The sequence below is a fragment of the Ovis canadensis genome, chromosome 25 (assembly GCF_042477335.2).
Source record: "Ovis canadensis isolate MfBH-ARS-UI-01 breed Bighorn chromosome 25, ARS-UI_OviCan_v2, whole genome shotgun sequence".
Lineage (NCBI taxonomy): Eukaryota > Metazoa > Chordata > Mammalia > Artiodactyla > Bovidae > Ovis > Ovis canadensis.
In genome coordinates this window covers 30,504,419-30,518,448 of record NC_091269.1, presented here as the reverse complement: position 1 = coordinate 30,518,448, position 14,030 = coordinate 30,504,419, and the positions used below count along the sequence as shown (strand labels likewise).

Sequence of the window (14,030 nt, the reverse complement as noted above, 5' to 3'; positions counted from 1 at the left end):
TCTATACATCTGGTGACTACTTGGAAGTGTCTCTAAAGCAGTGTTACTCAAAAGTTGAGAGTTGTATATCAATGCCAGTCAATATGATGTATGTAACAAGTAGGTGATAAGATAAATACATAGAAGGCAACCATTTAGAAACTTTCACATCAATCTCAAAAAGAGTTTTAGTGAGGCAGACATGAAGAGTCAACTGAATACACTCAAACTATATGGTTTGATGCGTTCTGACACAATAATATATACAAATAGATTTATTTCTGGGTTCTGTATTTTGCTCAACTCCTCTATGTGTCCTTGAGGCTAACACCGCACTGTCTTCTTTACCATAACTTTATAGTAACTCTTGAAATCAGGCAGTTGTTACCCTACAAGTTAGCTTTTATTTTTCAAAGCTGTTATTCTAGCTCCTCTGAACTTCTATATGAAGTTAGGAATCAGCTAGTCAATTACTCTAAGAAAGCCTGTTTGGACTTGGATTGGAGTTGTTCTGAATTTACAGACTTTTTTAATGAGAAAAATCTTAACGATATTGAGCACTTGGATAATGACCATATATAAAAGTATATATGTCAAGACATGAAGCTCTCTCTCTCCATTTATTTAGGTATTAAATTGCCCTCTGCAATGGTCTATAATGTTCAGTGAGCTCTTTCACATCTTTGCTAGATAGGTCAGCAAAAAAATATTGTTCATGCTGTTGCAAATAAAACTGATTTTTGTATGCTGACTTTTATCTTGCAACCTACATGCACTTCAAAGTTCTAGCCATTAAAAAAAAATTCTACATAATTATCTTTTTGTGAATAGACAGTTCTACTTCTTTTTCTACTACTGCCTCCTTTCCTTTTTCTTCCCTGATTGTACTGGCCAGATTACATTATGTTACTAAGTATGAATGGACTACCTGTCTTGCTCCTGATATTGTTTAGGAAATTATTCAGTTTTAAAATATTAAGCACAACATTAGCTGATTTTCAGTAAGAGGCCTTTTGTCTTATTTTCACTTGAGAGTCTTAATCTGGAATGAAAGCTGAATTTTGTCAAATGTTTTTCCTGTATCTGCTGAAATCATCATACAATCTTTTAATTTTTTTAAATGTAAGTTTCCATGTTACTCTTTCCATACATCTCACCTACTCCTTCCCTCTCCCCATATCCGTAAGTCTATTCTCTATGTCTGTTTCTCCATTGTTGCCCTGTAAATAAATTCTTCAGTACCATTTTTCTAGATTCCGTATACATGTGTTAGAATAGGGTATTTATGTTTCTCTTTCTGACTCACTTCACTATGTATAATAGGTTCTAGGTTCATCTACCTCATTAGAACTGACTCAAATATGTTCCTTTTTATGGCTGAATAACATTCCATTGTGTATACATACCACTACTTCTTCTTTATCCATTCATCTGTCAATGGACATCTAGGTTGCTTCCATGTTCTAGCTACTGTAAATAATGCTGCAGTGAACAATGGGATACATGAGTCTCTTTCAATTTTGGTTTCCTCAGGGTATACGCCTAGGATTGGGATTGCTGGGTCATATGGTGGTTTTATTCCTAGGTTTTTAAGTAATCTTCATAGTGTCTTCCATAGTGGCTGTATCAATTTACATTCCCACCAACAGTGCAAGAGGGTTCCCTTTTCTCCACACCCTCTCCAACATTTATTCTTTGTAGACTTTTTGATGAGGGCCATTCTGACTGGTGTGATGTGACTGTAGTTTTGATTGCATTTCTCTAATAATCCTATATACAGGTCAGGAAGCAACAGAACTGGACATGGAACGACAGACTGGTTCCAAATAGGAAAAAGAGCACGTCAAGGCTGTATACTGTCACCCTGCTTATTTAACTTCTATGCAGAGTACATCATGAGAAACGCTGGGCTGGAAGAAACACAAGCTGGAATCAAGATTGCAGGGACAAATATCAATAACCTCAGATATGCAGATGACACCACCCTTATGGCAGAAAGTGAAAAGGAACTAAAAAGCTTCCTGATGAAAGTGAAAGAGGAGAGTGAAAAAGTTGGCTTAAAGCTCAACATTCAGAAAACGAAGATCATGGCATCTGGTCCCATCACTTCATGGGAAATACATGGGGAAACAGTGGAAACAGTGTCAGACTTTATTTTTGGGGGCTCCAAAATCACTGCAGATGGTGACTGCAGCCATGAAATTAAAAGAGGCTTACTCGTTGGAAGGAAAGTTATGACCAACCTAGATAGCATATTGAAAAGCAGAGACATTACTTTGCCAAGAAAGGTCCATCTAGTCAAGGCTATGGTTTTTCCAGTGGTCATGTATGAATGTGAGAGTTGGACTGTGAAGAAAGCTGAGCGCTGAAGAAATGATGCTTTTGAACTCTGGAGCTGGAGAAGACTCTTGAGAGTCCCTTGGACTACAAGGAGATCCAACCAGTCCATTCTAAAGGAGATCAGTCCTGGGTGTTCTTTGGAAGCAATGATGCTAAAGCCGAAACTCCAGTACTTTGGCCACCTCATGCGAAGAGTTGACTCATTGGAAAAGAGTCTGATGCTGGGAGGGATTGGGGGCAGGAGGAGAAGGGGACGACACAGGATGAGATGGCTGGATGGCATTACCGACTCGATGGACGTGAGTTTGAACGAACTCCGGGAGTTGGTGATGGACAGGGTGGCCTGGCGTGCTGCAATTCATGGCGTTGCAAAGAGTCGGACATGACTGAGCGACTGGACTGAATAATGCACGATATTGAGTATCATGCCATCTGCAAAGAGTGAGAGCTTTACTTCTTCTTTTCTGATCTGGATTCCTTTTTTCTTCTCTGATTGCTTTAGCTAGGAGTTCCAGAACTATGTTGAATAACAGTGGTCAAAGTGGACACCCTTGTCTTATTTCTGATCTTAGGGGGAATACTTTCAGTTTTTCACCACTGAGAATAATGTTTGCTGTAGGTTTATCATATATATGGGCTTCACATGTGGCTCAGCTGGTAAAGAATCTGCCTGCAATGCTGGAGACCTGGGTTTGATCCCTGGGTTGGTATCTAGAGCCCCTGGAGAAGGGAAAGGCTACCCACTCCAATATTCTGGCCTGGAGAATTGGGGTCGCAAAGAGCTGGACATGACTGAGCGACTTTCAGTTTCACTTTAACTATCATATATATGGCCTTTACTATGTTGAGGCAGGTTCCTTCAATGCCCATTTTTTGAAGAGTTTTAATCATAAATAGGTGCTGAATTTTTTCAAAGGTTTTTTGTGCATCTATTGAGATGATCATATGGTTTTTATCTTTCAATTTGTTCATATGGTGTATCACACTGATTGATTTTTGTACACTGAAGAATCCTTGCATCCCTGAAATAAAGCCAACTTGGTCATGGTGTATGAGCTTTTTGATGTGTTGCTGAATTTTGTTTGCTAAAATTTTGTTGGGGATTTTTACATCTATGTTCATCAGTGATACTGGCCTGTAGTTTTCTTTTTTGTGTTGTGTTTGTCTGGTTTTGGAATCAGGGTGATGGTGGCCTTGTAGAGTGAGTTTGGAAGTGTTCCTTTGCAATTGTTTGAGAGTTTTAGAAGGACAGGCATTAGCTCTTCTCTAAATGTTTGACAGAATTCTCCTGTGAAGCCATCTGCTCCTGGGCTTTTGTTTTTTGGGAGATGTTTGATGACAGCTTCAATTTCAGTGCTTGTAATTGGGTTGTTCATAATTTCTATTTCTTCCTCGACTGAACTTTCTTAAGAATCTGTCCATTTCTTCCAGACTATCTATTTTATTTGCCCTATAATTGTTCATAATAATCTTTTATAATCCTTTGTATTTCTGCATTATCTGTTGTAACCTCTCCTTTTTCATTTCTAATTTTGTTGATTTGATTCTTCTTTTTCCTAATGAGTTTGGCTAAGGGTTTGTCAATTTTGTTTGTCTTCTCAAAGAACCAGCTTTTAGTTTTATTCATTGTTACTGCTGCTTTTTTCATTTATTTCTGCTTGAATCTTTATGATTTCATTCCTTCTACTAATTTTGGGGTTTTCTTCTTCTTTTTCCAGTTGCTTTAGGTGTAATGTTAGGTTGTCGATTTGATGTTTTTCTTGTTTCTTGAGGTAGGATTGTATTGCTATAAACTTCCCTCTTAGAACTGCTTTTCCTGCATCCCATAGGTTTTGAGTTGTTCTGCTTTCATTGTCATTTGTTTCTAGAAATCTTCTGATTTCCCTTTGATTTCTTCAGTAAACTTGTTTTAGAAACATGTTGTTTAATCTCCATGTGTTTGTGTTTCTTACAGTTTTTTTCTTACAATTGGTATCTAGTCTCATAGTGTTGTGGTCAAAGACGACGCTTGATATAATTTCAATTTTCTTAAATTTGCTGAAGTTTGATTCGTGACCCAAGATGTGGTCTATCCTGGAGAATGTTCCATGTGCACTTGAGAAGGTGTATTCTTCTGCATTTGGATGGAATGTCCTGAAGAGATCAATGAGGTCCATCTCATCTAATGTATCATTTAAGACTTGTGTTTATTAATTTTATGTTTTGGTTTGAGTGGGGTGTTAAGTCTCCTACTATTACTGTGTTACTGTCAATTTCTCCTTTTATGTCTGTTTTTTTTTTTTTTTTTTTTACGTATTGAGGTGTTCCTATGTTGGGTGCATAAATATTTACAATTGTTATGTCTTCCTCTTGGATTGATCCCTTGATCATTATGTAGTATTCTTCCTTATCTCTTGTAATCTTCTTTAAGGTCTATTTTGTCTGATAACAGGATTGCTACTCCACCTTTCTTTTGCTTCCCATTTGCATGGAATATATTTTTCCAGCCTCTCACCTTCAGTGTATATGTGTCTTGAGGTCTGAAGTGGGTTTCCTCTAGACAGCATTTATATGGGTCTTGTTTTTGTATACATTCAGCCAGTCTATGTCTTTTGGTGGGAGCACTTAATCCATTTACATTTAAAGTAATTACTGATATACTTGTTCCTATTGCCATTTTCTAATTGTTTGGGGTTGATTTTGTAGATCTTTTTTCTTCTGTTGTATTTCTTAACTATGTAAGTCTGTTTAACATTTGTTGTAAAGCTGGTTTGGTGGTACTGAATTCTCTTTTGCTTTTGTGAAAAGCTTTTTACTTCTGCATCAACTGTGAATGAAGTCTTTGCTGAGTATAGTAATCTTGGTTGTAGATTTTTCCCTTTCAGTACTTTAAATATATCCTGCCATTCCCTTCTGGCCTGAAGAGTTTCTGCTGAAAGATCAGCTATTAAGTGTATGGGGTTGCCCTTGTATGTTACTTGTTGCTTCTCCCTTGCTGCTTTTAATATTCTTTCTTTCTGTTTAGTCTTTGTTAGTTTGATTAGTATATGTCTTGGCATGTTTCTCCTTGGGTTTATCCTGTATGGGACTCTTTGTGCCTCTTGGACTTGATTGACTATTTCCTTTTCCATGTTGGGGAAATTTTCAACTATAATCTTCAAAAAATTTCTCATACCCTTGACCCCTATAATTCGAATATTGGTGCATTTGATAGGTCCCAGAGGTCTCTGAGACTGTCCTCAGCTCTTTTGATTCTTTTTTATTTTGCTCTTCAGAAGTTATTTCCACCATTTTACTTTCCAGCTCACTGATTCATTCTTCTGCTTCAGATATTCTGCTATTGATTCCTTCTAGGGTACTTTTAATTTCAGTAATTGCGTTGTTTGTTTCTGCATGTTTATTCTTTAACTCTTCTAGGTCTTTGTTAATTGATTCTTGTAATTTCTCTATTTTGTTTTCAAGGTTTTCTATCATCTTTACTATCATTATTCTGAATTCTTTTTCAGGTAGTTTGCCTGTTTTATCTTCATTTATTTGGACTTCATTTGTGTAGTATTTCTCTGCCTTTTCATTATTTTTTTTAACTTGTTGTGTTTGAGGTCTTCTTTTCCCAGGCTTCAAGGTTGAATTCTTTCTTCCTTTTGGTTTCTGCCCTCCTAAGGTTGGTCCAGTGGTTTGTGTAGGCTGAGATTTGTGCTGAGTTTTTGTTTGTTTTTCCTCTGATGGGCAAGACTGAGTGAGGTGGTAATCCTGTCTGCTGATGATTGGGTTTGTATTTTTTTTGTTTGTTTGTTGTTTAGATGAGGTGTCTTGCACAGGGTGCTACTGGTGGTTGGGTGATGCTGGGTCTTGTATTCAAGTGGTTTCCTTCCTGTGAGTTCTTACTATTTGATACTCCCTACGGTTAGTTCTCTGGTAGTCTAGGGTCTTGGGAGTCAGCTCCCACTCCAAAGGCTCAGGGCTTGATCTCTTTCAGGAAAACTTTACTGATCCACAAATAATGGACACTTGAAAATGCATGCTCCTGTTATGACTTCCAGATGATGTCAGGCTCTGTACAACAGAATTCTCCAAATAAAAGTCTTGCTTGGCGAATAGGAAGTAGACAATCAAAAAATAGAGATCAGCTGAATTCTGCCTCACCTGAGCTTCAGGATAAACAGCAAATACAGTACAATAGTCCTATGGTCTCTTTGATAAGCTTTCCTATCTTCACCAAGTATCTGGAAATTTTAGGATACAGTGAAGGCAGTGCTGAGATGAATATTTACAGCTATAAACACCTGTGGCACAGGAGGGCTCCCCAGCTCCTACTCCCTGAATCCTCTTCCTCCTCCTCCCCTCCTCTTTCTCTCCCCCTCAGTATCTGCCAGGCACACATGGTGCTAGTTGGGCCTGACCTGACCAGAAAGAGAACAGGGTGGGAGGTGATGGTGGCAGCGGTGACCAGCAGCCACCGAGATTGCTTCCATAATTTCTCTTTTTGATAGCCTGTTGTTAGTGTACAGAAATGCAACAGATTTCTAGATATTAATTTTGTATTCTGCAACTTTACCAAATTCATTGACGAGCTCTAATAGCTTTTTGGTGGCACCTTTAGAAGTTTCTATGTATAGTATTATGTCGTCTGCAAACAGTGATAGTTTTGCTTCTTCCTTTCCAGTTTATATTCTTTGTATTTCTTTTTCTTTGTTTGACTGCTATGGCTAGGACTTCTAATACTATGTTGAATAAAAGTGGTGAGAGAGTGAGCATCCCTGTCTTGTTCCTAACATTAGAGGAAATGCTTTTAGCTTCTTACCACTGAATAATGATGTTAGCTGTTGCTTTATCATATATGACCCTCTGTACACACTCTGCTAAGAGTTTTATTGTAAATGGATGTAGAATTTTGTAAAAAGCATTCTGCACCAAATGAAATAAACATTTCTATATAATGTTTTGCAACAGTTTGAGAAGGGTAAGTGTTAACTCTTCTCTAAACATTTTGTAGTATTTACCTTTGAAGTCATCTGGTCCTGGACTTTTGCTTTTCATGATTTAAAAAAAAAATACTGATTCAATTTCATTATGGTAGGTACAAAATATTATCTAAAGTATTTGTTTTGAAATTATAAGACATACAAAGAAACAGGAAAATTCCACCTATACTGGGCAAACAGCCAACAATAGAAACTGTTTGTGAGAGGATCCAGATATGGGACTTAGCAGACCTTACAGCAGCTGTTATAAATATGTTCAAAAACTACCAAGCTTAAGGAAGTAAATATTAGTATGAAGGCAGATCATCACATAGAGAGTAAGAATAAAGAGACAAATAAAAATTCTAGATTTGAAAATTATAATAACTGCAACAGAAATTCACTGGAAGGATTCAATAGCAGATTGATGCTTACAGGAAGAATTAGTGAAAGCTCAACCAACAAAAGGCAATCTAAGGAACAGAGAGAGAAAAAGTAAAGAATAAAGCCTCAAATAAGTGAAGGATACCATTATAAGTACATTAACATTCACAATGGAAGTACCAGAAGGAAAGGAAAAAGACCAAGGAGCAAAAAAAGTATTCATGAAATGATGGCAAAAATTTGGCAAATGTAAAGAAAAACATTAATCTGCAAATTCAACAAGATGAACTCCAAGTGGGATAAACACAGAGATGCATCAGAGCAAAAATATTTAAGAAACAAAGAGAAAACTTTAAAAGCGACACTTGACTTCTCATCTAAAACAACAGAGTCCAGGAGGTGGGATGACATGTTCAATGTGCAGGGGGATAATGTGTTCTAGTTCTAACTTTTTAGTGGAACCTGCATACTGTTTTCCATAGTGGTTGAAAAATTTACATCTTAACCAATGGTGTACAAGGGTTCCCTTTTCTCCACATTCTTGCCAACACATTATTATCTCTTATTTTCTTGATGCCAGCCATGCCAACTGGTGTGACCTGATATCTCACTGTGCTTTTGATTTGCATTTCCCTGATGATTAGTGATGCTATCTTTTCAGGTACCTGTGGGCATTAAAAATACTATTTCTATAACTCATTAAGATGCATTAATTTTCCATTACTATACTCTCAGCTCTTAAGAGTACAGCAGGTACTCAAAAATTATGAGTCAAAAAATGAGTGTATGAAAGAATAGCTAATAACAGCATGAATACAGAGCAATGGGGGTTTTAAGGTGAGCAACTGAAACTGCTTTGAGAATCACAGAGTAACCAAGGAAAACAACAATAAAATGAGGTGGGCAAAAATTTGATTACTGGCAAATGTAAGAATGATAAATATTCAAAAAGTGAATCAAAAGGAGAACATTTTTACTAAGAGTGGTATCTGGAGACTTCTAAGTTACTTCTAAGTATTAGGACCTTTAAAGTGATATTCTTTAAAAAAAAAAAAAAAACAAAACTGAAAGTTGTCAACCTCTGGACTAATCAGAGGAAGATAGTAAATTCCCTAATGTTCACTTGTTCAATACACATTAACTCACCTGAGAAGCTTTGGCTTGGGAATTCTTCCTCCAATATCCATGGCTCCTCTCCTTGCTCCAGCCTGAAGATCACCTCTGGTTTGGTAATACAATACCCTGTTAAAGTGAAATAATTTATGATATGGACCAGGTGGCCTAGTTTTCAGGGCCTCTGAAAGAGGAGGAAGCTTCTAGAGTTGCCCAATGAAGGTGCCATTGAACATTTCACTGGAGAAGCAAACACAAGTATCTTTCTGGTGCCCCAAAGTGACCTATAAACACTGAGTCTTGAATTCCAATCTTAAATATCATTAAACTTCACATGATGTCCATATTCTTAATTAAAAGAATTTTTTTGTTACAACTTTGTGGCCAAGATGAGTGTTACAAAGAGGATCTGATTTAATACTCATATGCATGTATTATTACTTTATGCTTTAGTCTGTTTGGGCTGTTGCAACAGAATATCATAGACCAGGTGGCTTTAAAAACAGAAATTTACATCTCACAGTCTGGAGGCTGGAAACTCGGAGATCAAGGTGCCAGCATGGTCAGAATCTGGTGTGGCCTCTCTTCCTGGTTTGCAGATAATTACCCTTTTGCTGTGTCCTCACAAGGTGGAGAACACCAAAAGATCCCTTTTCTTCTCCTATTTTTGTAAATGCATTAATCCCACCATGAGGATCTAATAATTCAATCTAACCATATTTGAGGATTGGGGTTTAAAAGAATTTTTAAATGCCATTTAGAATTGCATAATAAACCAACCTTACCCACTGAGACAAGGTTCCTGTAGTTCTCCAGCATCACATCTCTATACAAGGACCTTTGAGTTGAGTCCAGGTGCTGCCACTCCTCCTGGGTGAAGCCCACAGTCACATCCTTAAAGGATACTGATCCCTGGAATTTCTGTTCAATCGGAAATATTCAGAATTAAGATGACATGGAGAAGATGTATGGAACCAAATCCCTACCATAATTATTGTTTACAGATTACCAAACTAGGTTTCAGAATGTTCCTTTTGCTTTATACTCTGAGACAACAAGAGAAATCATAGCAGAAATATTCTGTAAACCAATTTGCATTAATTATTAATTCTCAAGTCTCCACAATGGATCTGGAACTATTCTAGTTCTTGGAAATATTAAGCTTAGCAAATACCATCCTGTAGCCAAGAAGCATATAATCTGGTAAGAAAACATGCAGTTCAGTTCAGATCAGTCGCTCAGTTGTGTCCGACTCTTTGTGACCCATGGACCACAGCCTGCCAGGCCTCCCTGGCCATCACCAACTGCCAGAATCTACCCAAACCCATGTCCATCAAGTCGGTGATGCTATCCAACTATCTCATCCTCTGTCGTCCCCTCCTCCTACTCCACTCAATCTTTCCCAGCATCAGGGTCTTTTCAAATGAGTCAGCTCTTCACATCAGGTGGCCAAATATTGGAGTTTCATCTTCAACATCAGTTCTACCAATGAACACCCAGGACTGATCTCCTTTAGGGTGGACTGGTTGGATTTCCTTGCAGTCCAAGGGACTCTCAAGAGTCTTCTCCAACACCACAGTTCAAAAGCATCAATTCTTCGGCGCTCAGCTTTTTTTTATAGTCCAACTCTCACATCCATACATGACCACTGGAAAAACCATAGCCTTGACTAGACGGACCTTTGTTGACAAAGTAATGTCTCTGCTTTTGAATATGCTGTCTAGGTTGGTCATAACTTTCCTTCCAAGGAGGAAGCGTCTTTTAATTTCATGGCTGCAATCACCATCTGATTTTGAAGCCCAGAAAAATAAAGTCAGCCACTGTTTCCACTGTTTCCCCATCTGTTTGCCATGAAGTGATGGGACCGGATGCCATGATCTTAGTTTTCTGAATGTTGAGCTTTAAGCCAACTTGTTCACTCTCCTCTTTCATCAAGAGGCTCTTTAGTTCTTCTTCACTTTCTGCCATAATGGTGGTGTCATCTGCATATCTGAAGTTATTGATATTTCTCCTGGCAATCTTGATTCCAGCTTGTGCTTCTTCCAGCCCAGCGTTTCTCATGATGTACTCTGCATATAAGTTAAATAAGCAGGGTGACAATATACAGCCTTGACATACTCCTTTTCCTATTTGGAACCAGTCTGTTGTTCCATGTCCAGTTCTAACTGTTGCTTCCTGACCTGCATACAGGTTTCTCAAGAGGCAGGTAAGGTGGTCTGGTATTCCCGTTTGTTTCAGAATTTTCCACAGTTTACTGTTATCCACAGAGTCAAAGGCTTTGGCATAGTCAATAAAGCAGAAATAGATGTTTTACTGGAACTCTCTTGCTTTTTTGATGATCCAGCAGATGTTGGCAATGTGATCTCTGGTTCCTCTGCCTTTTCTAAAACCAGCTTGAGGACATCTGTAAGTTCACATTTCACATATTGCTGAAGCCTGGCTTGGAGAATTTTGAGCATTACTTTGCTAGCTTGTGAGATGAGTACAACTGTGCAGTAGTTTGAGCATTCTTTGGCATTGCCTTTCTTTGGGATTCGAATGAAAACTGACCTTTTTTAGTCAAGCTATTGCTGAGTTTTCCAAATTTGCTGACATATTGAGTGCAGCACTTTCACAGCATCATCTTTCAGGATTTGAAATAGCTCAACTGGAATTCCATCACCTCCACTAGCTTTGTTCATGGTGATGCTTCCTGAGGCCCACTTGACTTCACATTCCAGGATGTTTGGCTCTAGGTGAGTGTAAGTGATCACACCATCATGATTATCTGGGTTGTGAAGATCTTTTTTGTATAGTTCTGTGTATTCTTGCCACCTCTTCTTAATATCTTCTGCTTCTGTTAGGTCCATACCATTTCTGTCCTTTACTGAGCCCATCTTTGCATGAAACGTTCCCTTGGTCTCTCTAATTTTCCTGAAGAGATCTCTAGTCTTCCCCATTCTGTTCTTTTTCTCTATTTCTTTGCATTGATCACTGAGGAAGGCTTTCTTATCCCTCCTTGCTATTCTTTGGAACTCTGCATTCAAATGAGTATATCTTTCCTTTTCTCCTTTGCTTTTCACTTCCCTTCTTTTCACAGCTATTTGTAAGGCCTCCTCAGACAGCCATTTTGCTTTTTTGCATTTCTTTTTCTTGCAGATGGTCTTGATTCCTATCTCCTGTACAGTGTCACAAACCGCGACCTATAGTTCATCAGGCATGCTGTCTATCAGATCTTGTCCCTTCAATCTATTTCTCACTTCCACTGTACAGTCATAAGGGATTTGACTTAGGTCATACCTGAATTGTCTAGTGGTTTTCCCTACTTTCTTCAATTTAAGTCTGAATTTGGCAATAAGGAGATCATGATCTGAGCCAGTCAGCTCCCGGTCTTGTTTTTGCTGACTGTATAGAGCTTCTCCATCTTTGGCTGCAAAGAATATAATCAGTCTGATTTTGGTGTTGAGCATCTGGTGATGTCCATGTGTAGAGTCTTCTCTTTTGTTGTTGGAAGAGGGTGTTTCCTATGACCAGTGCGTTCTCTTGGCAGAACTTTATCAGCCTTTGCCCTGCTTCATTCTGTACTCCACGGCCAAAAACATGGAGTAATATGTTACAAGCACTGTGGTTAAAGTACACACTCAATAGATTAATGTAAATAAGAAGCAAAACAACTTCTGTTTTGCGCTTCACTGCGGAAGAACAGCTATTGAACAAAGAGTGACACTGTGTTCTTCGTGAACATAAGGCCACTGCACAAGCAAAGGCTAGCGCCCTCTAACATCCTCAGGAAATGAGCAACTAGGTAAACAGGAGTTGAGATGAGAAAAAGAGCCACAGAGGTACTCAAGGAATGCACTACAGAGTAACTTTAGACCAGTAGACTCCAAAGTATGTGATCACTTTCCATCTTAAAGAATACTTTTGAACACTACAGAAGTTTGTCTATAAACCACAGAAATAAACTAACAAGAAATTTATTACAAACTTTATTCTTATTTAGACTTAAGAATGTAGGTAAAATCTAGTATGCTATTTCACTACAGTACATATCTTAGGTCCTAATTCTTCCATTCAGAGACAATAATTAGGATGTGCAGCAGATGATACAGGAGAAGATATTCAACTAAACTGTTTTCAATGTCATCCAGAGTGGGGGAAAAAAAGAAGGGCATGTTAACCTACTCCACCATTCTTGCCTGGAGAATCCTGTTGTCAGAGAAGCCTAGAAGGCTACAGTTCATGGGATTGCAAAGAGTTAGAGACGACTGAGCAACTAACACAACACCAGAGTGCATGCCTCTACTTCAGGCATCACTGTTGCAGAGACAGAGCTGCTGAACGAGAGATTCAACAGTATACCGAAAATACATGACCAAGTTTTTATTTCAGACCAATTCTCTGTTTTTAAAAAGGAAATGGAAAGCAAAAGGACAAAAGAACCCACTTATATAAACTTGAATCTTGGATGCAAATAGTGAAGTGCAAGCCTCTCAGTTGTGTCCAACTCTTTGCAACCCCATGGACTGTACAGTCCACGGAATTCTCCAGGCCAGAATACTGGAGTGAGTAGCCTTTCCCTTCTCCAGGGGATCTTCCCAACTCAGGGACTGAAGGCAGGTCTCCTGTGTCTCCTGAATTGCAGGCAGATTCTTTACCATCTGAGCCACCAGGGAAGCTCAAAAGGTTTAGAAATTAGATACAAGTTCAATATAACAAATATCAGAATATTAAAATTTTTAAAGGTATAACAAACAGCAGGTGTAAAAAATATAAAAGTCTTTACAAAAAATATAATGAAGGAAAATAAGAAGACCCAAATAAATAGAAGGATGTAAGAAATTCCTGGATAGACAGGCTCAGTATTATAAAAATATCAATTCTCTCCATGCTGGTATAAAAATTCATACCAATTGCAAAAAAAATCCGAGACAAGCTAATTCTAAAATATGTGAAAATGCAAAGGGTAAAAATACACAAAACAATCTTAAAGAAAAATTAAGCCATAAGAAGTACCATATATCAAGTATAACATATTATCAATGTATCATAATTAAAATATTGTGATACAGGCACAAGAATTTTCAAATGCATCAACAGAGTGGAAGAATCCAAAATGTATGTATGTCACTTGATTTTTGACAAGGATAACAGAAGGACAACCATTTCAATAAATAGTGTGTTTAATTATAGTGAGCATTTACTGCTACTTTAACTGTAAACAGAAATCCATTTTAGACAGTATACAGATCTAAATTTTAAAAGTAAAACAGTAAAAATTTTAGCAAATACCAT

The 14,030-nt window shown here is 37.8% G+C and overlaps 1 protein-coding gene across 2 annotated transcripts in view; it reads right to left on the bottom strand.

Moving 5' to 3' along the window:
• Window positions 1-14,030, bottom strand: part of LOC138430005 (zinc finger protein 33B-like) — a 40,755-nt gene that overhangs the window by 14,163 nt on the left and 12,562 nt on the right. For both annotated transcript variants that reach the window (XM_069571621.1, XM_069571622.1), the window contains exons 3-4: window positions 9,542-9,677; window positions 8,790-8,885 (exon numbers count right to left, since the gene is read on the bottom strand). In XM_069571621.1, the coding sequence (XP_069427722.1) occupies window positions 8,790-8,885; window positions 9,542-9,677 (232 nt within the window). The remainder of the gene's footprint in view (window positions 1-8,789; window positions 8,886-9,541; window positions 9,678-14,030) is intronic.